Source organism: Molossus molossus, unplaced genomic scaffold (genome assembly GCF_014108415.1).
Source record: "Molossus molossus isolate mMolMol1 unplaced genomic scaffold, mMolMol1.p scaffold_m16_p_7, whole genome shotgun sequence".
Classification (NCBI taxonomy): domain Eukaryota; kingdom Metazoa; phylum Chordata; class Mammalia; order Chiroptera; family Molossidae; genus Molossus; species Molossus molossus.
In genome coordinates this window covers 552,450-576,013 of record NW_023425401.1, presented here as the reverse complement: position 1 = coordinate 576,013, position 23,564 = coordinate 552,450, and the positions used below count along the sequence as shown (strand labels likewise).

Sequence of the window (23,564 nt, the reverse complement as noted above, 5' to 3'; positions counted from 1 at the left end):
AACGTTTCTCTCTCTCTCTCTTTCTCCCTCAAATCAATCAAGAAAAGGAAAGAGAGAACGATGCCTGAGGGGTCCCAGACGGCAGCGTAGGAGGCGCCGCACCGGCCACTGGACGCACATCTGCACGATGCAGTCACTCCCGGGAGAACGGAGGGCTGAGGAAGGGCTCCAAACCACCAAGGATGGAGCCGCTGGGGAGCCCCTTCCAGAGGACGGCGCAGGTGAGCGCCACTGCTTCTGCTCCCTGTGGTGGCCTGGCTGCCAGATGCCACCCAAAGACCAGCTCCGACGGGTATCACGGGGGTGGGGAGAGCCCCCCATGGCCCAGAGGAGGGCACAGGGCCCCGCTGCTGGATCCCACGGGGGTGGCCTGAGACCAGCTGCTATCCTTGCACCTGTGCTCTCTCACCAGGGACTGGACGGTCACTTCGAACCCCAGTGCATGCACCCAGGCAGCCCCTGGCCGGGGCCTGCGCCTTCTGCGGGTGCAGCCCCCCAGGTTCCCTGGCCCTTTGCAGCCCCCACCCCCTTTCCGTTCACAGTTCTCTGCATCAACCTCTCCCGTGTCAGTTACTGCGGGGCTTCCTCTCCTGATCCAGCCCCGAAAGACAGTCTTACCATGGTGTTTGTTTGGCAACTTTTCTTAAAGTCGTTTTAAAAGAATATTTTCTCGACAGTGAAGTAGCCTCTTCCTTAAGGGGAGGGCCTGCGAGCACAGGATCCGTCCACCAGCAGTGCTCAGGGGCGCCCCGGGGACCCCGCAGCGAAGCCTTCAGGCCGGCAGCCAGCGGACGTGCGGGCGTGTGGCTCCCCCTGCTGGCAGGCAGTGGCCATTGTCCTTCATCCTCGGTGACCAGCGTGGAATGGGCCCTGGGCCGACCCGGACCAGGGAGTCAACTCTCAAGGCCACATTATTGTCATTATAATTATTACAAAATGCACATAACTTAAAATTGACCTCCTTAGCCCCTGTTGAGTGTGCAGCCCGGTGGTATCAACATCCACGTTGTTCTGCCATCAGCACCACCGTCCCCAGAACTTCCCGTCTCCCCAAACTGACACTGTCCCCACTGGACCACCCCAGCCACAGGACGAGCCCCTGCGCCCCCGCCCATGCACACAACACACCAGTGCACACCCAGACACACGCACTCCACACGGCCTCCGGGTCTCGGGATGAAGCCGGTCCTCGTGCTCGGCAGCCCCTCTCTGCTCTTCCCTCGACCCTGCTCAGAATCCGTGTCTGGTCAGTTAAACCCAGAAAAGGGGAAAGGAAAGACTTCTGAGGGCAGGGGCACCCGCTGCGGGAAGGACTCGCCCGCTCTCGGGATGCCACCGTCACGGCAGGGCCATTGGAAGGCAGGGACCAGAGCACAGCGAGATTTGGGTGGTGCACCGGCAGCTGTGTTTTGTGGCTGATGGAGGGGGGGCAGCCTGCCTGGCCCACCCCTGGCAACCACATCCAGCCACATGCTAAATAGGGGCCAGGTTTTCATGGAACAAATGTGTGTCCTGAGCTCTCTGCATCTGTGTCCTTCTCTCACAAGTCAAAGGGAGCTGGCAACTGTGAGCACCGCCTGTGTGGGCTCCTGGTGCCAACTGCGTTTACACCGTGCTGGGCTTGGACCCCCAAGGGGCAGGGGACAAGCCCTCCGTCAGATCTGGGGATTCGGAGGATACAGAAGGAGACGGTCCCCACCTGGAGGCGGCCAGCAGCCTAGCACAGGTGGTCCTTCAGCTTCTCTTGATCCCTGTGCTTGTGCTTCGGGGACCATCTCTTCATGAAACGAGATTAAATATGCCAGGAGCCTCTAGTGCACTGGCGCTCAAGGACTGATCATTTTTGTCCCAATATGACAGGGAACAGGTAAGTAAAGACTCATCTGTCCAGGGCCAAACACTGACTTCAGGTGAGTCTCTCCAGCATTCTCAGGTCGTGAGCAGCCTGAGACCTGGGTCCGAGGTCTGGCTCTGGCTCTCACAAGCTGTGTAACCAGCCAGCACTTCATCTGTGTCCCTTCACACAGCACAAAGGCACTTGGCAATGTTTTCTGACAATTGAAAACAACACATTTCTACAGCATAGCACATAAAACGTGGCACGGACAGGTTAGCTACTCTTGTCTTTTATCAACATGGGACACTTTTTTTTTTTTTTATCCTCACCCGAGGACATTTTTCCATTTTTTGTTCAGATAGAGTGGAAGGAAGAGAGAGAGAGAGAAACATCGATGTGAAGGGACACATCGAGTGGCTGCCACCCGCACGACCAACCAGGGCCGGGGACAAACTGCAACCGAGGTACGTGCCCTTAGCGGGAACCGAACCCGGGTCTCTCTGTACCGCAGGCCGACGCTCCAACCGCTGAGCCAAACCGGCCAGGGCAACATGGGACACTTTTTGTTGTTGTTGTTAATCCTCACCAGAGGATATCTTTCCATTTATTTTTAGAGAGATGGAAGGGAGGGTGGGAGAGAGAAACATAGATGTGAAAGAGACACATCAATTGGCTGTCTCCCTCATGACCCCAACCAGGGCCGGGGATGAAACCTGCCTCCCAGATACGTGCCCCTCACCAGGAACTGAACATGAGGACCCTTCGGTCCTCAGGCCGACACTCCAACCACTGAGCCAAACCAGCCAGAATTCACATGGGACATTTTTTAAACTCCCTGCAAACTAGCTTATGGCCTGAAGCTGCAGGGACACACCCTGACAGAAGCCCAGGACGGTGTGACCACTGAGCCCCGTGTTTCCTCAGTGTGCCGTGTTCCCGAAAGCCGGGTGGTCCGGGACGTGGGACACCGATGGGTGCTTCCAGAAGGTACCATAACAATCTGTCCTCTGTGCTCTGTAACAGATGCTCAAACAGTGAACACTGATACGAAGAAGGCATGTCCTGGGCCAGTAGGATCCATACCGGAGCAGAACACACCTTCCAATGATGAGACCAGCGAGTGCAAGACCAGAGGTGCTTGGACTGACCTGGCCCCTTAAAGAGCCTGTGCACACCCAGCCAAGGGCCCATGTCCATCCACCCCCATCCCTGCCCAGACCCAGACCACTAACCCCAGATGGGTGGATGACCTATAAGGACCTAAATGGGGACCTCAGCTGTCCACAACTTCCTCAGCACCAGGACCACCCAGCAGCCCCTGCAGCCCACCTGTCACCCCGGACGTCCAACCAATCCAGTGGACCCCCTAGGAACCCAAGGGGCAGGGCCTCTGACCTCCCCACACCCAGGAGCCCTGACATCCAATAATAGAAACAGAACCCCACCCACAGGCCCTGACACCCAATGACAGGGACTGGACCACCACCCAAAGGCCATGACGGTCCCACAGAGACAGGTGAGTGTGTAGAGGGCCGTGGTCTCCCTGATCTGGCCTCGACTCCGAGTTTGGAGGGGGCCCTGACCAGCTGACGTCATAGGTTGAGCAGACACCCTGTGCTCAGCCCACTATATACCCCATGGCCCGGGTGAGCAGAGCTGGGCCTCAGTTTCCCCATCCGTCCTGGTGCAGGGAGCTGTGGGGTGTGGGCAGGCCTGCAGATACTGTTAGAAGATGGGTTGAAGCCAGGCCAGTGGGGCCAACAAACACTTCCCAGGCCCAGGAACCCCAGGGGGTCTTCATTCCTGGAACCTCTGTCTCTCCGTTTAGCCCTCGGGGCTGAGGGCGGCCATGCAACTGCCCTGCAGCTCCTCCGGCCACCCTCTCGCTCCCCAGGGCTCGTGCCCTCCCGGCCCCCACCCGCGCCCTCGACCCCGGGCTGCAGTAAGCGCCTCCAGAAGCTGAGGACGCGGCGACAACGTGGTGGCCCGACGGGGACGGGCCGTCGCCAGCACCGGCCAGCGCTTCACGGAAGCCGCGAGGGGCTCGGCCAGGCGACCGCAGCCCCGAGAACAGCAGGCCGCAGGGCGCAGCCCGTGCGCACCGGGACAAAGCCCCCACGTGCGCCTGCCTCGGCGGCACGCGGCGCCTGGGTCGTGCCTGACTCCTGGGCTCCTCCTCGCGGCTCCCTAACGTGTCCCCGGTTTCCCACGAGGTGCATGTCACTCTCTAGCTCGGAAGGAGGGCACGACGGAGGCCACGCAGCCGCGCCCCGCGCCGCCGAGCGACCGAGGCCACCTGCGGGCGGGCGGCGAGGTCGCGCCCACCGGGCGCAGCAGCAGGCGGACCGCGGTGCGCAGGCGGATCGGGCTCCGGAGCCTCGAGCCGTGGGCCGCGCATGCGCGTGAGCCGACAGCCGTGGGCGGTGCGCACGCAGCCTCCGCCGCGTCCCGCCCGAAGGGGCCGCAGAGTGACTTCCGGCCGGGGGGCGTGCGGCCAGCTCGCTTCCGGCGGCGCACCGAGTGACGTCAGTGAGCGCGCCGTGCCGCGTGGGTCGAGGACGGCGCCGGACGCATGGAGGTCAGCGGCGGTGCGAGCGGCGGTGCGGGCGGCGGGCGCGGGGCGGGAGGGGCCGGGGGCCGGGCCTGTGCGGTTTGCCGCCGCGCCCGCTCGTGCGCACGGGCCGCCTCCCACGGTCCCGCGTGGCGGCCGCGAGCCGGCTGGGGCCCCGCTTCCGCGCTGCTGCCGGCTGAGACCCGGGGGCCTTCCGGGCCGCGGCTCCTCCCCCGCTCCAGGGCGGACCTGGTCGGCACCGTGTCCGGGGCCTCCCCGCTGCCGGCTCCGCGGGCGGGCGGGCGGGCTGTGGGCCGTGGGCCGTGGGCCGTGGGCCCGTCCGCCCTGGCCGGGCCTCCTGCTTTAGGTCCAGTCGGACTGGGGTTTTTGCAGCTGCAGCAGCCCGCTCGGGAAATAACGGTGCCGGCGGCGTCCAGGGTCGGGGATCAGCGCACACGCTCCGGGCCGTGGCCGGAGGCCGGCCCGGGGGGACCGTTTATCGAGCCCCGGTCACGTGCCTTACCGAGGTCATTTCCTGACCCCGGTGAGCAGGGCTAACAGAATTGCTCAAAGCAGCGTCGTTGGGATGTGTAACCGCTTCGTGGAGAAGGAAGCTTGGGTCTGGGCTTGGGGACGTGAAGGGGGACTTCCTGGTCCCTGTGGCGGGAGGTGGGGAGACCGGGGTGTGGTGAAGGTGCGGGGCCCCTGCAGAAGGAGGCGTGTGTTGCAGGAAGAAGAGGTGGAACCGGGAAGATAAGTCTGAGCCGGGTGTGAAGCGCCGTTGTGATTGGTTTAGCAGTTTTGCTCCTAGAAGTTAGTGGGGTGTTTTAAGTAGGGTGGAAGGTCACTCTGTGTCTCTAAGTATTGAAACAGACCCACAGAGGCTGTGGGACGTAGATTCTTCGCCCAGGGACTTTCAGGAGCAGTATGTTGAAAATATCGGTCCATGTCTCTTAATTCTTAGTGCTGAGGGCTCTTAATGTTTAAAAAGGAAGCTGCCCTGGCCCTGCTTGCAGACTCCCGTTCAAGAGGGCGTGCGAGGGGCCTAGGAATCTGAATTGTTGGGCTGTTCCTAGGTGACTTCGAAGCACAACAGGACTGAAAATGCCCCAACCCCAACCCACTTGCATGCTGCCCAGTGTTGATGGTTACACTGTGTACTGACGGGGGTGGGGGGAGGCCCTCTGAGGTCTCTGTTTCCGAAGATGCTGTGCATGTAAACAAGTCAGAAGCGTTTGGGCTGGTATAGGGAGAGTGTGGCTGCGAATGCATTTCCTTTGTCTCCTTCTAGTGTATGTGACCCAGGAAGGGCCCCTGCACCACTCCTTCTCTCTTTCCCTCAGGGCCTCGGATCTGCTCGCTAGGAGTGTCACCTCCCTGCCGCAGGCCGTCATGGCGGCTCGCCTGGTGAAGCGGTGCACGTGCCTGCTGAGAGAGGCCGCTCGTCTGGCCCCTGCTGGGCCTCCGGTTGGCCAGCTGAGACTGGCCAGGGTGGCCCGTAAGACTCTGACTTCCTCAGCTACCTCACCGAGTTCCCACTCAGGTTCCTTGTCACAGCACGTGGAGAAGGAACAGGTGTTCACCCCTTACCCAGAGCGCCAGGAGGTGGACGAGCTCATCGAGAAGGCCACTCAGCCAGAGGAGCTCCTGGAGCTGCTGGACGGCGGCCACTGCCTGCACCAGAACCACGCGGCCCTCGTGCTCATCCAGCTCTCGCGCCTGCTGTCGGACAGGCCGGAGGACAGAGCCTCGCTCCTGCAGGATGCCCGCTTTCAGAAGCTGCTTCGTCTTGTCAGCAGTCAGGTGGGTTCCGGACTCTTCGGCAGGTGGAGAACAGGCAGGAACTGGAGTCCAAAGCAGCCGGTCTACAGATGTCAAAGTACTTTCACAGGCTTTCTCTGGTAACCCTCACACCAGCCCTGTTTGGTGAATATTGCCATCCTCACGGTAAACAAGCACAGGGAGCCGGCCTTGTTCTGGTTCTTCTCTGTTCGTCACTCTGTGTCCCCTCCTTGGGTCAGGCTGATGGCGGCACACCCCTGAAGCTTGAGGAGATGGGGGAGCCCAGAAACTTGAAAAGGGTGTGGGCGTTGTTCAACCAGTCAGATCCTCAAAGGATGAGGGCGGAGATAAGGGGGAATGTAGCTCATAAAAATTACCTTAATTGCTTTGGCTGGTGTGTCTCAGTTGGTTGGGCACTGTCCTGTGCACCAGGAGGTTGCAGGTTCGATTCCCAGTCAAGGGCACATGCCCAGGTTTGGGTCCAATCCCTAGTGGGGGGCATGCAGGAGGCGGCTAATTGAGGTTTCTCTCTCTCTCTTTTTCTAAAATCAATGAAGGAAAAAAAATTTTTTGGAATTAAAAAATAAATGATCCTTCCTGTTGTCCAAAAAAAAATCTTCAGAAAGACACAGATGCCTGAGTCTTGTGTTGAGATTAAATTCAACATTTTCCTCCTTCCCCAGCCCCTCACCCTGCAGCATTTCTGTTTCTCACTTCATGTGTGGTGACTGTGGCTCCCCTCTCGGCAGCAGCCCCACAGACAGACGGGCTGGAGGCAGGAGCTTGTGCCACCAGTAGTGAGGGGCCAGAGCCACATCCGCCTTCCGTGAGGGCTGCTCGCGTGGCTCCATGTTTCTCTGAGGCCTGGAAACACCCTGCAGGGCCCAGTGACCCTGTGCAGAGAACCTGCAGGAGCCTGGGGAGGAGGGAGGCCCGGGGGTCCCTAGGGCAAGGCTGGGTTTAGAATGCCTGTTGCAGGTCCTGGTTCTGCGGTTTACGCAGAGACCTGGAGGAGTGATATGTGGCGCGGGGATGTGAGGCCACAGGGTGCTGGTCCCTGGCATACGAACGCCTGCGTTTTGTAAGAGCTGGTGGCGGTGGCGGTGGCGGTGGCGGTGGCGGCTGCTCACCCCCTAAGGCCTGGAGTGTGGGGTAGCAGGACGCAGTGGTACCAACGTGTCTGAGGGCGAAGGGCCTCCCTGTGCAGCCTCAGACGCAGGGTCCTGCAGGCCACTTTGTGGAGGGAAAGGGGTTGGTTCAGAGGTGGGGCTTCCCAGACTGAGCGTTACAGTCATTTTCCTGCAGAAAAGTCTGGTTTTTGGGTTTTTTTTTCCTTTATTGATTTTAGGGAGAGAGAGATAGAAACATCAATGAGAGAGAACATCAATTGGCCGCCTCCTGCATGCCCCCCACTGGGATCCGACCCACAACCCGGGCATGTGTCCTGACCGGGAATCGAACCAGTGACCTCCTGGTGCAGCGTCGACGCTCAACCATTGAGCCACACCAGCCGGATAAAAAGTATTTTAATAGCTAAAAATTGTCAGTGTCACTGCCAGAGGAAGAATGAGGCTGATAACACAACTGTCCTGTAAGAGCCCACTGGTCCTTCTGGACCCCGAGTCACACTCCGCAGGCGAGCACCCACATGCAGAGCTGAGCACTGCCACCAGGTGTGTGCGGGAGGTTCCGGGGCCCTCACCACTCAGAGTGGCTGCTGCAGATGACAGGAGATGGGCAGCCGGCTCAGCACGTGGACCAAGCCAAGGCAGAGCACCGGCAGCGGCGCCCGCCCTGGGGTCCAGGGTGTGACTGCTGTGTCCCCTACTCAGGTATCCGTGGTCTGGCACGGGACCCTTGTGAAGCTACTCCGGGGCCTCTACTCACTGGCGCTCCCCGAAGCCTCCAAGGAGCTGCGGTCGGTGGAGCAGGAGGTGCGCTGGCGCATGCGCAGGCTCAGGTACAAGCACCTGGCCTTCCTGGCCGAGTCCAGCACCACCTACATGCAGGAGCGGGGCTCCCAGGAGCTGCTGGCCGAGCTGCTCGTCAGCCTGGAGCGGCGCTGGGCAGAGATTGAGGACAGCCGCACGCTGGTGGCCATCATGACGAAGCTGGGGCCCCTCTCGGAGTCGCTGATGAACCGCCTAGAGGACAAGGTACTGGGGCTGAGAGCGGGGGCGAGGGGCAGGGCCGGGCGCCTGCTCATGTGTGGTCATGTTAGCGCGTGGTGTGCTTGCTGCCTTCTCCGGCGGCCTGAGGGGTGAAGAGCCTGACCCCCCGCCTCCCCCGCCCTGGCCAGTTTGGCTCAGCGGTTAGAGCGTCGGCCTGCGGTCCGGAGAGACCTGGGTTCGGTTCCCGCTGAGGGCATGTACCTCGGTTGCAGTTTGTCCCTGGCCCTGGTTGGTCGTGCGGGTGGCAACCACTCGATGTGTCCCTTTCACATTGATGTTTCTCTCTCTCTCTCTCTTCCTCTCTCTCCCTCCCGCTCTATCTGTACAAAAAATGGAAAAATGTCCTCCGGTGAGGGTAAAAAAAAAGAGCCTGACCCCTGCCCCTTCATCTTCCTCCCGAAAGGCCTCGTGCACATGACCTCCCCAAGTGTGGCCTGGGCCAGCCGCAAGGCTCAGCTTCTGGCCAACATCTTTGAGAGCTGTAGCGCCCCCAGCCCCAGCCCCGCAGCCAAGTCAAATTCAGCCCCGTTCCCACTGTAGCGGGGGCTGGCCCAGATGACTGCCACAGCAAGCGCCACAGTTCATGGGCCCTGGGTCCCCCGCCCTGGGACCTGGGGATGAGTTTGGCTGCGGACATGGTGCCCAGGCCCTGCACAGAGTGGGCCTGTGTGTAGTAAGCTCAGGCCCAGTTGTGTCTCACAGGGCTGCACTGCATGGGACCCCGGCCCTCAGGCCGCCGAGCTGACCCTGCGGCTGTGGTTGACAGTGCCTGGAGCTGGTGGAGCAGTTTGGCCCCGAGGAGCTGCGGAAGGTGCTGGTGGCGCTGGCAGCTCAGAACCGGCGGTCGGTGCCCTTGCTGCGGGCCGTCTCCTACCACCTGGTCCAGAAGCCCTTCACCCTGACCAAAGGCGTCCTCCTGGACCTGGCCTATGCCTACGGTGAGCCCCTCGCACTGGGGTGGGGAGGGCGGCGCTCTGGCTGCAGCCGTGTCAGATTCGGTGCCAGCCCATCCATGGCAGGCACTGGCCCAGAGGCTGCCACAGAAACACGGTGACTCATGGGCCCTGATCCCCGCTGCTGGGCCTCAGGGATAAATTGGTTACAGACACCAGGCTCCTAGACCTGGAGGCCAGGGTGGAGGGCTGGGGAGGGCACCAGGTGAACCCCAGGGTCTGCTCTGTCCCAAAGGCAAACTCGGCTTCCACCAGACCCAGGTGTTCCAGCGCCTGGCCGCTGACCTGCTGCCCCACATGCCCAGCCTCACGTCCAGCGAGGTGGCCCGCTGCGCCAAGTCCTTCGCCTTTCTCAAGTGGCTCAACCTGCCCCTGTTTGAGGCCTTTGCCCAGGTTAGCAGGGTGCACCCCTTAGGCCTGGGCTAGTGGGTGCATCAGGGGGGCTCGGGGTCTGGAAGCACCCCCTGATGCAAACATCGGGTTCCTGCTTTGGCGTGCTTGGAGAGCAGAGGTCTCGGAGAGAGGGCAGGTGGAGGGCCCGCCTGCCGGTCCTCGGCGTCTGTGGTAGGAGCCATGCGGGCAGCAAGGCCGGGCGCCCTTAGCTGCCCTGACTCTGTTGGGAGAGAGACCACGCCTGTGCTTAGGTCTGTGGGCAACTGGGCGGGTTTACTGGTTACGAGAGTATTTCTAAAGCTGCATTGGGGCGGTTTCTGGGGGTCCCAGGTCTTTGAGGGTCATTGCTGCTGGGAGGATAGGGTGCGGCCAGCCCTGTGCTGAGGGCCGGCGTGCACGGAGCACCTGTCCTGACCCCCGCCTTCCGCCCAGCACGTGCTGAGCAGGGCCCAGAGCATCCCGCTGCCCCACCTCTGCAACGTGCTTCTGGCCTTCGCCCGCCTGAACTTCCGACCGGAGCAGGAGGACTCGTTCTTCAGCCTGGTACCGGCTCCACTCCCCGACCCTGCCCCTGCTCTCCTGTGGGCGGGATTGGTGCCCAGGAGCCCTGGGTGCGGAGGCAGAAATGAGGGAGGCCTTTGTGGGGGCACAGGGTGGGGGGAACTGGCTGGAGCCAGACACCCGGGGGTTGTCTGGGGACAAACACGGTGCCAGCTGTGGCCCAGAGTAGCCGCGGGTCTAGAAGGCATTTTTGGGCTCATTTTCTGTCACCACCTTCGTGCCCCACTGAGGTTCAGAATCCTCGGCCTCCACTTCCAGACTCACTGGCAGGTCCCTGTGAAGCACTAGCCCAGTCGGCCGACTGCTGCCCCTCGAGCCCCGATTCCTCTGAGGGCCAGAAACACCTCCCCAGTCTTGGGCCCACTCAGGACGTCACTGGAGATGTGATTTGTGTCTCAGGTTCTGCCAGTTGTAGGGAGTCAGGGGGAAAGCCCAGTTGAATGTCCTTCTGTCCAAATTGGTACGAGGGGATGCAGGCAGTTTCTGGTATCTTCCCAAAGGGCATCAGCCAGACCTTGTCCTCTGCCTGGCCGAGTCATGAGGCAGCCCCAGGGGTGGCCCGCCCAGTCAGGATGTCTGCATTCCCTGAGCAGAGCCCTCCCTCTGCACCCACCCTGCCTCCCAGGTGCACGAGAAGCTGGGGGGCCAGCTGGCGGGCCTGGACCCGGCGCTGCAGGTGGACGTGCTGTGGGCCCTGTGTGTGCTGCAGCAGGCCAGAGACGCCGAGCTCCGGGCTGTGCTCCGCCCTGAGTTCCACACCCAGTTCCTAGGTGAGCAGCGAGGGGTCCCCTCCCTTCTGCGTGCCTGCCTGCCTGCCTGCACCCGGGTGGGGTCTGGGAGCCTCCAGGCCCCCGTGCCAGGCAGGGAACAGGGAAGGTAGGCGGGCTCAGGATCCCCGAGTGTTTGCTGCTGTGCCCCATGCAGATGACCCTCCTGAGCTGGAGTCCAGGATGGGCTGGGGTGGGGGTACTGCTGCCTCCCACCTGGTCCTCCTGCCCTCAGCTCCCCCTCACTGCACCTTTTCCCTTAGACGACAGGTCCCCAAAGGGTCAGAGCACCTTCCAGAAGCTGCTCCATGTCAACGCCACTGCCCAGCTGGAGCACCCCAAGTACACGGGCCCCCTGTTGCCAGCCTCAGCCTCGGTCCCCAGGCCCTCAGCCCTTGACAGGAAGGCGACACCTCTGCAGAAGGAGCTGCAGGAGACCCTGAAGGGACAGCTGGGCAGTGCCGACAAGGGCCGCTTCTCGGTGGCCACACAGTACGGCTGGGTTCTGGGTGAGGCTCCCCACTCTGTCTGGCGTGGTCTAGGGTCTGCCCTCCACACCAGGGCTCACCAGAGGGCCCCAGAGGCTGCAGCTCCACCTGAGGGATGCCCCCAACATCCCCCCCGCAGATGCTGAGGTGCTGCTGGACGCCGAAGGCCAGTTCCTGCCCCTGAAGGACTTTGTGGCCCCTCATTTGGCCCCGCCCTCTGGGGGCCAGCCACTGCCCCCCAAGGCCAAGAGGTAGGGCACACAGCTCCAGGTCGGCCCTTGGCTCTTCTGGGCACTGCCCTTCCCTCCCAGGGTGGACAGAGGTCAGCACCCAGTGCCCTCTACCCACAGGCTTGCCTTCCTGCGCTGGGAGTTCCCCAACTTCAACAGCCGGAGCAAGGACCTGCTGGGGCGCTTCGTGCTGGCCCGGCGCCACCTGCTGGCCGCTGGCTTCCTGCTGGTGGATGTGAGTATCTGTCGGCAGCTAGTGACCACACGGGGTCAGCCGGGCCTGGGGTCTGCTTCCAGGGGCACGGCCTGGGCCTGGACGTGAGGTCGCTCCAGCTGTGCTGCGTGGACTCTGCACGGCGCTCAGGCCCCACTGCTGCCTGAGAGACAACCTCTTGCTGCTCCTTCCAGGGAGCCTATGAAGGCCCGAGAGCTCGGGGCTCCAGGGGCACACGGGGCGCCGCTTACAGCCCCCTGTGGTCTGAGCCCTGATGATCCTGGCACTGGTCCCCACCCCAGTCCTGCACCTTCGGGGTCTGGAGGCTGAAGCGATGCCATTCAGAGCAGCAGGCATCACGGGGTCCCCACCCACGCCGCCCCTCTGCCTGCAGGTCCCGTACTACGAGTGGCTGGAGCTCAAGTCTGAGTGGCAGAAAGGCGCCTACCTCAAGGACAAGGTACGGAAAGTGGTGGCCGAGGAGCTGGCCAAGTGATCGCCCCATCGCGTGGACTGTGCCGGGGACCGGACTCCCTGAGGCCTCGCCATGGACCTGGGCTGGCAGGAGGTGCCACCCTCAAGGACGGCGGTGCGTGACCTTGGCCAGCGGCTGCAAGTGGGAGGTTGCCCCTTGCGGGTAATAAAACTTTAACCTTGGTTTTCAGCACCAGGCGGCGTCCTGGGTTTCATGACCCCACACCATCCACCTGCTCTCACCCACCCTGTCCCTGTGGGCGGGGGTGGCCACCCTGGGCCTCTGGCTTGTTGCGGGGGCGGGGGGCTAAGCGGGGGTGGGGGGTGGCTGGCCTTCCAGACAGAAAGCCCTTCACTCCAGCTGCGCAGTCCCAGCTCTCTGCCACCCCGCCCTCCTCACACATGTTCACACGTGGCCACCTGGGACTTGGGCCTATTATCAGCTCAGCATAGACCAGTCCTGACATGGTGAAGCCAGTTGGGGTTCAGTGCCTGGCTTGGGGTTCTGATAGGGTGTGAACAGTCGTCCTGGGAGGTCCCCTCCCATCCCTGGTCCAAGGTGAGGGGGACCCTGGGCCTGTGCTGACAGGTGGCCCGAGGGCAGGAGATGGGAGGGGCTCGTCACTGGTGTTGATCCTGCCCAGTGTCACCACGTGCTGCCTGGTGCGGGAGGCAGCGCCTTCCTCCCTTCCCCCGGTCCCTCTGCAGACTCCACTGGGGGCACAGAGCCACCATGCCGCCCCAGCTGTCTCCCTCCCCGTCCCCGTCAAAGCTTCTCACTCCCGGTGGGGGGGGCCACCAGGCACAAGACTCTTTGCGCAGGCGGGGAGGCGAAGGCCATTGGGGACAGTGCAGCTGAGCTGGGGCCTCCAGGGAGCCTGCGGAGGGAGCGTGAGCTGGGGCACCTGTGGCTGGGAGGACCGCTGGGCCCTGCGCCTCCCACGGTGGCCTCGTGCAGATGTGGTGCCTCGGGGCCCTGGCCTCCGGCTGCCTTCTCGGGACACTCGATCGCCTCGAGGACCCTCATCTTGCCCTTTGGACTCGTGTTCCCTCTCCTTAGCCCACTGTTTCCATTTGTGCTTTATTCCGGGAGGTTCTGTCGAGTCGGTGCCCCTCACGCCCCGTCAGGAGCTGGGCCCTGTCAGTTGACTGGAGGCTGCCGCTGCCGGCTTCCTGTCAGGATGAGCCCCAGGCCCCCTCTTCCCGACCTGGGGACACGCTGCCGGCGCCAGGCAGATGGTGCTCGAGCCCGGGACGCCCCACCTGCGGCCAGCGGACTCTCGACAAGGCCGTCGAGACCGTGCAGTGGAGCAGAAGCGTGTCCCGAGCGCCTCCAGCTGGGGGCGCGGGGTCTGGCTGACCGGCGGCTCTCATGGGCCCTCGTGGCAGCGGTGCCCCCTCTCCGTCTGCGTTTCCCTGTGACCTGCTCTAGTGGTCTCCGGGGTCTCGAGGCTCCGCTTTCTGTTTCCACAGTGACTGGTGACACCTTGTTACCTGTGTGCACTTACCCTCCGGCTGCACCGCCTTCACAGAGGTTCCTGTCTGAGCCTCACTCCGAGTTTCAGGGGCTCTGCTCTGGGACGTGGCACCTCTGCCCCCCGACTCATACTCTCCCCGCCTGTGCTCTGTCCGCCTCTCCTGGTGCCCTCAGGACCTTCACACGTGGTGTGTCCAGCGTCTCTTACCCGTGCTTTCGTCTCAGCTAAGAATCCTCAGCTGAATCCAAGGTCATAAGGACTTACCCCTATGTTTTCTTCTAAGAACTTTCTCATTTTTATCTCGTCCACTTTGAGTTAGTTTTTGCATCTGACGTGAAGTAAGCGTCCACTTTGTTCTGTGTGGGACTGTCCAGTTTCAGCACCATCGCGGAACAGACTTCTGCCCCACTGCACAGTCTCGACAGCCTCGTCGAGAGTCCGCTGGCCGCGGGTGGGGCGTCCCAGGCTCGGGCACCATCTGCCTGTCGCCGGCAGCGTGTCCCCAGGTCGGGAAGAGGGGGCCTGCTCTGCTCCCAGCACTGGTGGCTCCGGTGCCTCGCGTCCCAGGGAGTCTCGGGGCGCGGGCTCCCAACGGCCTGCTCAGCCCGTGTCCTTGGTGCCTCTGTGACCGGCCTCGTTTCAGTCGGTTTCGGGTTTTTCATCGGAAGTTACGGGCGTGCAGGTGCTCATGAGTCCTCCCGTCTCGCTGAACTAACAGCCTGACACTCGCTCTTGAGAGTCTGTCGGACTCCCAGTGTATTTACGTGGTGCGTCCGTGGGCCTGGCCTCACGTGTCCTGCTTGCCGTCCAGCCAGCTTCCTAAAGGTGTAGGTGGTGGTTTCCAATACACTCGGGAAGTTTTCGGCCACGGCTTGGGCGCTGTCTCCTCTCCCGCCGTCCTGTGTGCTGGAGCCTTGTACAGTGTCCGCACATCTCAGCTCCGTTCATCTCTCTGTTCAGCCTGCGTGTCCTGGGAGTGTTCAGAGTCCTCCGGTCCCGCCAGCTTGGACTCTGCTCGCTCGTTACCAGCTGGCGTCCCGCCTCCACCGCTGAGTGGCGTCAAGGTCCCCTGCGCCCCACGCGCACTTCCTTCGGTCCGAGCCTGGCAGGGCTGCTGCGAAGCCTTTTCCTGTTGAACGTGGCAGCTGGCCACTCGGGCCGTTTCTGTTGCCCACTTTTTTTTTTCCTGTAGTAACGTTAGAGTGAGGGGAAGGGAGAGGGAGAGAGAAACAGAAACATCGATGAGAGAGAGAACATGGGTTGTCTGTCTCCTCCACGCCCCCACTGGGCGTTTGGCCCACAACCTGGGCATGTGCCCTGACCAGGAACCGAACTGGCGACCTCTTGGTGCAGGGTCGACACTCAACCACTGAGCCACACCGGCCAGGCTATTGCTTTTTTTTTTACCGTTGTATGAGTTATATTCCTGTTGGTTTGCCTGGTAATTTTTTGTTGGAACTAGGACATTTTAGATAGAATGTTTTCCCCCACCAGTTTGGCTCAGCGGTAGAGCATTGGCCTGTGGACCAGAGTTGCGGGTTCGATTCCGGTCACGGGCATGTACCTAGGTTGCAGTTCAGTCCTGGCTCTTGTTGGAGTCATGTGGGAGGGAGGCAGCCATGTGTCTCTCACATCAGTTTCTCCCCCCCGCCCCGACTATCTGAAGATAAATGGGAAAAAAGTATCTTTGGGTGAGGATTTAAATTATAATAATAATAAAAGTAGATCAAATATTTAACAACTGTGGGTACTGACCCAATCTCTCTCCCCTCTGGGGCTTACTCAGTGAGCAGCTGGATTCTTCTCGCTAAGTCTGGTTCTGTGTTCGGCCTCGTGTTTTCCTCGGGAGGAGTGGTTGTGCCCACAGTCACCCTCTTGCAGTTGGGGTGTCCCGGATTCGATGCACGAATCTCCCAGGAGCCTCCACCACAGCCTGCACTGTTCTTGAGAGCGCCCTGAGGTCTGACCTTCCCATGCGCTCTTGCAACAGTCAGCACACACAGCAGGAAAGGGGCTACCTGTCCAGTAGCCTCCTTCCCCCAGGCAAACCCCAGCCCGGCTCCGCAGCAAGCCCCTGAGACCCACTCCCCCCCCCCCCCCCCCGCCGCATGGAACCACCGCCTTGAGCTGGGGGAGGCCGTGGGGGCCCAGCGTTCTCTGCCTGCCATGTCCAAGGGGTCCCCCCACAAGTGGGGCTGCGTGGCACACGGCCTCGGCAGCAGGGGTCTGGGGCGGGATACAGGCTGGATCCCCAGGAAGAGTCCTGGGGCGGGGCGGGGCCTCCGTCCTGGGTCAGTGCCACTGCGCTGCCCTTTCTGGGTTTGCTTCTCTTGTTCGCCCTGCACACCATTTCTGGGAGCCTCTGCGTTTGTTGGGGTGGGGGGTCCGCCAGCTCCACGGGCCAGCAGAGCCCCACGCGCTCCTCTGGAAGCCCGGCTGCCCTTCCCCCGCCGCGACACAGGGTTAGAGCTGCGGGCAGTGTGAGCAGAGGTCGCAGCCCTGGTCCTGGCCTGTTCCCAGTCTCGGAACACATTCCGTCTTCCTTCTAACACATCGTTGCTGATTTTTGAGAAACATCGATGCGAGAGAGAAACATCCACCAGCTGGCAGCCCCAGCGTGTGCCCGGACTGGGAATCAAACCGGGACCTCTCAGGCCATGGGAGGACGTTCCGTCCACTGAGCCACATGGCCGGGCCTCTCACCATTACATGTGGTGTTAGCTGTGGGGCTTCTGTGTGTGACCTTGACCAAGGTTGTTTTAACTTGCCAAGTTTTGTTTTTAATCTGAATGGCTTTGGATTATGCCAAATGCTTTCTGTATCAATTAATATTTTATAATTTTTTGGTAAATTACATTTTTTTTCCCCAAATGTTGAACAAGCCTTGCATGCCTGGCATGAATTCCACTTCGTCCCGGCGTAGAGTTCTTTCACACACGGTTGGGTTTGATTTGCAATGTTTCATTGAGAACTGTGGCGCCTGGAGTCACGGGAGACACCGGTCTGTCGTGTTTGCTAGACTAGGCACTGCCTTTGCCGGGCTCTGCTTCGCCTATTCCGAGGCCTGAGGGCGTGTCCTGGCACATCCGGCTCCTCTGCTCGCGGACTTGACACGGCCACTCCCGCTTTTTTCTGTGTTTAATATCTGCGTAATCTTGCTCTGCTATTCTGGCTTATTCGTGGTGGCTGGGGGTCAGCCCTCTGCATAGCGCTCCTGGTGGTGGCTCGGGTCGGAGTGGCCCACGGCACTGGTCGGTCTGCCGGGACCCGCGGCCCGCACTCGCGTGTGGGACCCTCTTCCATCTCGTCCTTCACCTTGTGCATGTTGTCCGGAGTGGGGGGTCACCTGTGCGTGTTCCCATCACGTGGTGCTCACCCACGTTCCGCACCCCCGATGCTGCACGATGCCATCTCATACCCTCTCCTGCTGCTTCTCGCCCACCTCCAAGGCCCTGCTGGTGACACGTCCCTTCCGTCTCCCTTCACCTGGGCTTTCTCCTTATTTCCTGAGCAGTGGCGTCAGGAAGGACCGAGGGGGGCAGAGGGGGGCAGAGGGAGACAGAGGGAGAAGCCCCAGGCGGGGGCTCCAAACCCGGGGAGGGGAGGCCGAGGAGCAGGAGCCCTGCCAGGGGCAGATGGACGGGTTTCCAGCGCCTGGGGCAGAGGTTGGGGCGTGGGGTGTGGTCCGAGCAGGCAGCCCCTGACTGGTATCAGCAGAGGGCAGGAGTGAGGACACCCACCCACCTACACAACGCAGCCCCTCCGACGCCCTGCCCGGCCCGCCCGGCCGGTAGTGACAATGTTTGTCTCCCAGAGCCTGGCACGGCCTTGGGAGCGCGGGGGGAGGGCTCCATCCTGGGTGGGGCGGCGGGGCGCTGCTGGGAACAGGGCTGGGGGAGGAAGGCGGGTCTCGTTCCACTGGGAGAGCTGAAGGGTGGGGCAGCCAGAGCCCCGACCACGGGACCATCTTCCCCTCCATCTCCGGTTGCCACTGAGCCTGAGCCGGGAGGCGGTTGCCATGGGGACCGACTTGGGAGGACCAGCCAATCAGTGCGGAGCTGCGGGTCCTGCTCACCTCTCGATGGAGGCACCAGGCTGGGCTGGGACTCCCGACCCGGCAGGTGGCGGCCAAGAAGCCAGAAGGCAAAGGGTCTGCGTCGCCTCCCCCAAAGCGTCCCAGCCCCCTAAAAACTCCAACCCTTCTGACCCCCGCACCCTGAGTGCCGGCGGCCCCCGCCTCTTCCCCATCCAGCTAAGGGGTGCTGCCACCCGGGGCGGCCCAGACTCCAGCCAGCCGCGAGCCCCTGGCCCATTGAGGGCGGGAGGTCCTGCGGAGAGGCTGGGCCGCGCTGCGGGCCGAGTGCGCACGGCGGGGAGGGACCGCGCTCCGCAGTGCCCGGCGGCCGCGCACGCTCACTCGGGGCCCCTGGCGGGCGGGCCTGCGCTGACGTCACCCACTGGCCCCCCCACACACACCCATCCCGGGCGAGGGGCGGTGGCCGTGCAGGCTCCACGGGACGGACGCACACGGAGGGACCAGGACAGAGGGACGGGCGCACGGCCAGGCCATGCCCGGGGAGGCGGCCGGCGCGGAGCTGCTGCTGCCGGAGGCGGGCGGCCCGGGGCCCCGCACAGGTGAGGCCGCGCGCTTTTCCCTGCGTGCGCATCCCCCGCCCCTCTGTCTGTCCCTGTCCCCTGCCCTTCGGACCATCTGAATGCTGACCCCCGCCCGGCCGCACTGGGGACTGCGGGAAAGGGCGGGTGGAGCGGGCTGGACTGAGCGTCCTGGCTCGTGCACCCCATTGTCTGCGCGAGCTGTGGGCCTGGACGGGTGGGAATCCAGACTGCAAGTGGCAGGTTCCCAGCTGTGCCCTGTCCCTGGGGATACTTGTCCCCCACCTGCCTGAGGCCTCTCAGGGCGGCACTGGTCCCAAAGAGAGGGGCAGGAAGGGAGTTGGCATCTGGGAAGCCGGGGGGGCACTGTGGGTCTGGGAGGGCAGAGGGCCTGGGAGCAGGTTCAGTCTGAAGCCCGCGTCCTTGGAGGGCTAGGTCAGCAGTGCTGGAGACGCGGTGTCTGCCTGGGCCAGCAGGAGGTCAGCGGGTGTGACTCAGAGGGCCAAGGGCACCTTGCTACGGGCGAGAAGTCACCTGAGGATGGGGCCGGTGCTGGGCGCAGGGGCCTGGTCCCACTCTGGAGCCCAGTAAAGGGGACAGGGCTAGTGTCCCCAGACTCGGGCTGGGCTGACCCTGCTCAGACTGCTTGATGACCTTGAATGAGTCACTAAAACCTTTGACCTTTAGGCTCCCCCCCACTCAAGCCTTGGCCCAGCTCCACCCTCGCCCTGCCCAGGGGCACTGGGTTCCAGTTTTGGTAGGCAGGGGCATTATGCCAGTGTCAGTGCCCGGAGCCCAGTCTCAGATACTCAGCCCCACCCACCATACCCACCTCAGGTGCTGGGTGTTCATTACGCCTAGTGGACCCAAAGGACCCCTCCTCAGGACCCCCTGGCCGCCAGCACCTCAGCAGATGGGCACCCTGGGCAGGGCCACCCCTTCGAAGCATCACCTCAGGGCTGGATGGACGCTCCTCTGAAGGCTGAAGGCTGAAGCACAGGGAACACTGTGCCGGGTTGCAGGTCCCAGGGCTGAGCAGTGTGCAGGCCCTGCCCAGGCCCCGACCCCGGAGGTTCTGGAGGGCCTCCCCCTGCCAGCCCAGCAGGGCAGCAGGCCACCTGCAGGGAGCCAGCACCCAGCGTCCCTGGAGACAGCAGCATCACGGTGGCGGAGCACCTCCCGGGAAAGCCAGGGTGCCCGTTTGTGCCGTAGCCACACCCCACACTCTGACCCCAAGCTGGTCACTGTGGTCAGAGCTCACAAGTTCCCTTTCCAGACAGTACCTCTTTCCGGGGGCCCCACCCAGCCAAGGGGGTTAGCTTCAGCCTGGGACCCACTTCTCAGGACAAGTGCCTGCCTTCCTCACACCTCTCTCTCCACAGATCTGTCCTGTGATGCGGCTGTGGCCACCACCCCGAGAGGGGACCAGCTGGAGCAGTGCACCCTGACCCTTGGGCCCAGCGCCCTGGACCTCACGTTCCTGCCCAGCAAACCAGGCGCCCGGCCCCCGCCTGAGGGAGCCAGCTGGGATGCAGGGCCTGGCCAAGCACCCTCAGCCTGGGCAGTCCCCATGGAGGGTGGCCCCAGCCCAGGGCCCCCTGAGGTCCAGCCTGCAGAGGGACCTCTCCCAGCCACCCTGGAGCCACGGATTGTGATGGGGGAGGAGACGTGCCAGGCGCCCCCACCACCCTGGGTCGTCCTACCGGAGCTCAGGGACCAGGAGGGTGGGCCCACCAGCCTGAGCCCACCCACTGTGTTATGTTCTCAGGGTGACCTTCCTGTGCCTTTCCGTGCCCCAGACCCCGATTACTACTTCACGCCTCCCTCCACACCTAGTGGGACCCCTGCCTTGCTTCCCAGCTCTGGGCCCTGCAGGGGTGCCGGGGACACCCAGGCTGAGGCAGGGAACTCCGGGGACACGCCGCCCACCTCGCCCTCGGGCTCCTATGTCACCGCGGACGGGGACAGCTGGGCCTCATCTCCCTCCTGCTCCCTGAGCCTGCTGGTTCCCGGGGAAGATCTGGATGTGCCCCCAGGCTGGGGCTCCCCCCTAGGACCGGAGGCTCAGGAGTGGGAGCTGCCCCCTGTGGGGTCCCCGGGGGCCCCGTCCTCTGAGTCCAGCCTCTCCACGGACAGCAGCTCTTCCTGGGGGCAGGAGGGCCACTTCTCCGAGCTGGATTTCCTGGCTGATGACCCCATGGTGCCAGCCGCCCTCCTGCCTTTCAGGGGCAGCCTGATCGTGCAAGTGGAGGCTGTAGAGGTGACACCACTGCCCCCCGAAGAGGAGAAGGAGGAGGACGAGCAGGACGAGCAGGAGCACGAGGCCCCAGTGCCCAGCGAGGACGGGGGGGACAGCAGCTTCGCCTCCTCCCTGCAGTCGCTGTCAGACCTGTCGGTCGCCGCGGGCGTGGACGAGGCCTTCGCCTTCCAGGACGACTCCTCCGCAGCGTCCTCCGACCCCGACTCCTACCCCGGGCGGGATGACGAGAGGCTGTACAGCGGGGAGCCCCACGCCCAGCCCACTGCCGCCCTGCAGGAGGGCCCCGCCGGCTCCGAGGGAGAGGTGGGCCCCACCCTGGGCGGGGTGTCCCCCGTGGCCCCGGCTCCACATGCCCCGCAGGAAGCCCCGGGCCTCGCAGAGCTGACTTCTCAGGCCAGGAGGCCAGAAGCAGGCTCCACCGCTGGGGCAGCAGCTGTCCCTGTGGCCACACCTCAGCCCTGGCCGGAGGGGGCCGGCACCGCCGTAGACCCTGAGCCCTGGGCCGTGCAGGGGGAGGCAGGCTGCGTGCCCCCAGACACTCTGCAGGACCCGCAGGAAGACGCGCGCTGGGAGCCCCCGCCGGGAGAAGCCCACACCTCCCCCCAGGACCCTGTCCCTGTCGCCACATGTGTGCCCCTGCGGGACGCAGGCCTGCCCCCCAGCCAGGCGCCCGCCGCTGCAGCCAGCCCTCGGGACCTGCAGACAGAGACCGACTGCACCCCAGGGACGGAGCCCATCGCCACCACAGCCCAGCGGGGAGGAAGCGAGACCTCAGGACTGAAGCCAGCACCGGAGGCGAGGGACATGGTCTGCGCTGGAGACCCGGAGCCTCTGGACTTGGCCCAGGCCCAGCAGGGTGGCCTGGAGCTGGCTGCAGATGCCAAGATGCGCTGGGCCTTACATGGAGATGCAGGCCCCCCTAAGCCTGTCTTGGAAACCACAGACACCCCTGAGCCCACCACACAGGCCCCAGACATACCTGGACTCACCTCGGAGGCTCCGGATACCCCTTGGCTCCCTGCGGGTATCCAGGACTCTGCACATCCCCCCATGGAAACCTTGGACACCCCAGATTCCTCCAACCCCACCATAGAGATTCCAGACACCCCCAAACCCACTGTGAAGATCCCAGAGCCCCCCGTTCTCACCTCAGAGATCCCGGAGCTCACTGCAAAGATCCAAGACCACCTACACCCCCCCATGGAGGTACCAGAACCCCAAGGTCTCTTCGAGGAGGCCATGGACCCACCCAAGCCTGCCTCGGAGATCCCGGACCCCCCTAAGCCTGCCTCAGACATCTCTGGCACCCATGAGCCTGCCTCGGAGATCCCGGACCCCCCCGAGCCTGCCTCGGAGATCCCGGACACCCCCGAGCCTGCCTCAGAGATCCCGGACCCCCCCGAGCCTGCCTCAGAGATCCCGGACCCCCCCGAGCCTGCCTCGGAGATCCCGGACCTCCGCGAGCCTGCCTCAGAGATCCCGGACCCCCCCGAGCCTGCCTCGGAGATCCCGGACCCCCCCGAGCCTGCCTCAGAGATCCCGGACCTCCCCGAGCCTGCCTCAGAGATCCCGGGCCTCCCTGAGCCTGCTTCAGAGATCCTGGACCCCCCCGAGCCTGCCTCAGAGATCCCTGGCACCCCTGAGCCTGCCTCGGAGATCCTGGACCCCCCCAAGCCTGCCTCAGAGATCCTGGACCCCCCCGAGCCTGCTTCAGAGATCCCGGACCCCCCCAAGCCTGCCTCGGAGATCCCAGGCACCCATGAGCTTGCTGCAGAGATACAAGACCCCTCACAGTGCCCCATGAAGGCCCTGGACCCCCCGGATTGCTCCAAGGAGGCCCTGGGTTGCCCCAAGCCTGCCTTGGAGATCCTGGAACTCCCACATTCCTCCGCAGAGCCCCTGGATGCCCCCAAAGAGGCCATGGACCCCCCTGTACCTACATCCGGTGGGGAGGAAGTAGCCAAGGGCCTGCTGGTGTCCCGCAGGGGAGCCTGTCCCAACGCTAGCCTCCCCGCTGGTGAGGGAGCTGAGCCCCGTTCACCTCCGAAGGAAGCCCCAGGTGCAGAGAACCAGGGGGATGGAGGCTTGGAGCCAGCACCCCAGGGCACTGGGAAGGCTCCTGGGAACAGATCCCCTAAGGTTGGCCTAGTCCAGCCCCAGAGCCCAGCTGAGGGTGGAGGGGGCACCCTGGGGCCCAAGCTTCCATCTGCTGTGGCTCCAGAGACTCCATCAGGGGCTGTGCCCAGGTTGGGCGGGGGCTGCCCTAAGGAGCCTGCCCCCACATGCTCACTGCCCTCCTCCGGGCCAGAGCCTGGGCTAGGCCGGGATGCAGAGCCAGCCCGGGCAGCACCTGGCACGCTTGACCCCTCCCCCCCACAGCCCCCAGACAGGCGCCAAAGCCCTGCACCCTCCGCTCCCAGCATTCTCGCTCCCCCCTGCCCTCGACAGGGTCCCCAGGAAGGCTCGTTGGATGGGGTGGGGTCCCTGGGCTCTCGGGACCCCCTGCTGCCCCAGGCAGGAGCCCCTCGGGCAGCGGCTGCCTTCTCAGGAACCACGAACCCCCGGGGGGCCAGGCAGCAGGTCAGCCTCCTGCCCCGCTCTTCCCTCCTCAGCCCCAAGGTGACCCCCCTGGGGGGCACCCATGCCAAAGACCTGGCCTTGCGGACCCCAGCCCCCTGCCAAGTGCCTCCTGGCTCTGGGCCCCGGAGCCCCGCCAGCCCTCAAGGGCTCCAGGCCCTGGAGCAGCAGGACGACAAGGACAGCCTGGAGGAAGGTGAGGGGCCGAGCTGGG

General features: G+C 63.6%; 2 protein-coding genes and 2 non-coding genes across 5 annotated transcripts in view; all 4 read left to right on the top strand.

Annotated features, from left to right (window-relative positions):
• Positions 1-4,379: 4,379 nt before the first annotated feature.
• TBRG4 (transforming growth factor beta regulator 4) lies at positions 4,380-13,995 on the top strand. Of its 2 annotated transcripts, XR_004957397.1 has the most exons (12): positions 4,380-4,415; positions 5,732-6,191; positions 8,003-8,326; positions 9,108-9,279; positions 9,530-9,687; positions 10,120-10,230; positions 10,874-11,018; positions 11,279-11,524; positions 11,643-11,754; positions 11,854-11,968; positions 12,342-12,536; positions 13,895-13,995. XR_004957397.1 is itself a non-coding variant. In XM_036247448.1 (11 exons), exons 2-11 carry the CDS (start codon positions 5,781-5,783, stop codon positions 12,441-12,443), a joined length of 1,896 nt encoding a protein of 631 aa, XP_036103341.1. In that variant the 5' UTR covers positions 4,380-4,415; positions 5,732-5,780; the 3' UTR covers positions 12,444-12,631. The 2 variants fall into 2 exon arrangements, 1 of the variants encoding a protein (XP_036103341.1); XM_036247448.1 differs by lacking the exon at positions 13,895-13,995 and having other exon boundaries at positions 12,342-12,631.
• Positions 8,845-8,980, top strand: LOC118620584. The gene has a single exon (XR_004957487.1). It is a non-coding gene; the product is annotated as a small nucleolar RNA SNORA5 (small nucleolar RNA).
• Positions 9,321-9,452, top strand: LOC118620583. The gene has a single exon (XR_004957486.1). It is a non-coding gene; the product is annotated as a small nucleolar RNA SNORA5 (small nucleolar RNA).
• Positions 13,996-18,467: 4,472 nt separating the features above from the next.
• The window catches only part of NACAD (NAC alpha domain containing), a 7,616-nt gene continuing 2,519 nt past the window's right edge, over positions 18,468-23,564 (top strand). Inside the window, exons 1-2 of the mRNA XM_036247389.1 lie at positions 18,468-18,534; positions 19,896-23,546. Coding sequence (XP_036103282.1) covers positions 18,468-18,534; positions 19,896-23,546 — 3,718 coding nt within the window. The remainder of the gene's footprint in view (positions 18,535-19,895; positions 23,547-23,564) is intronic.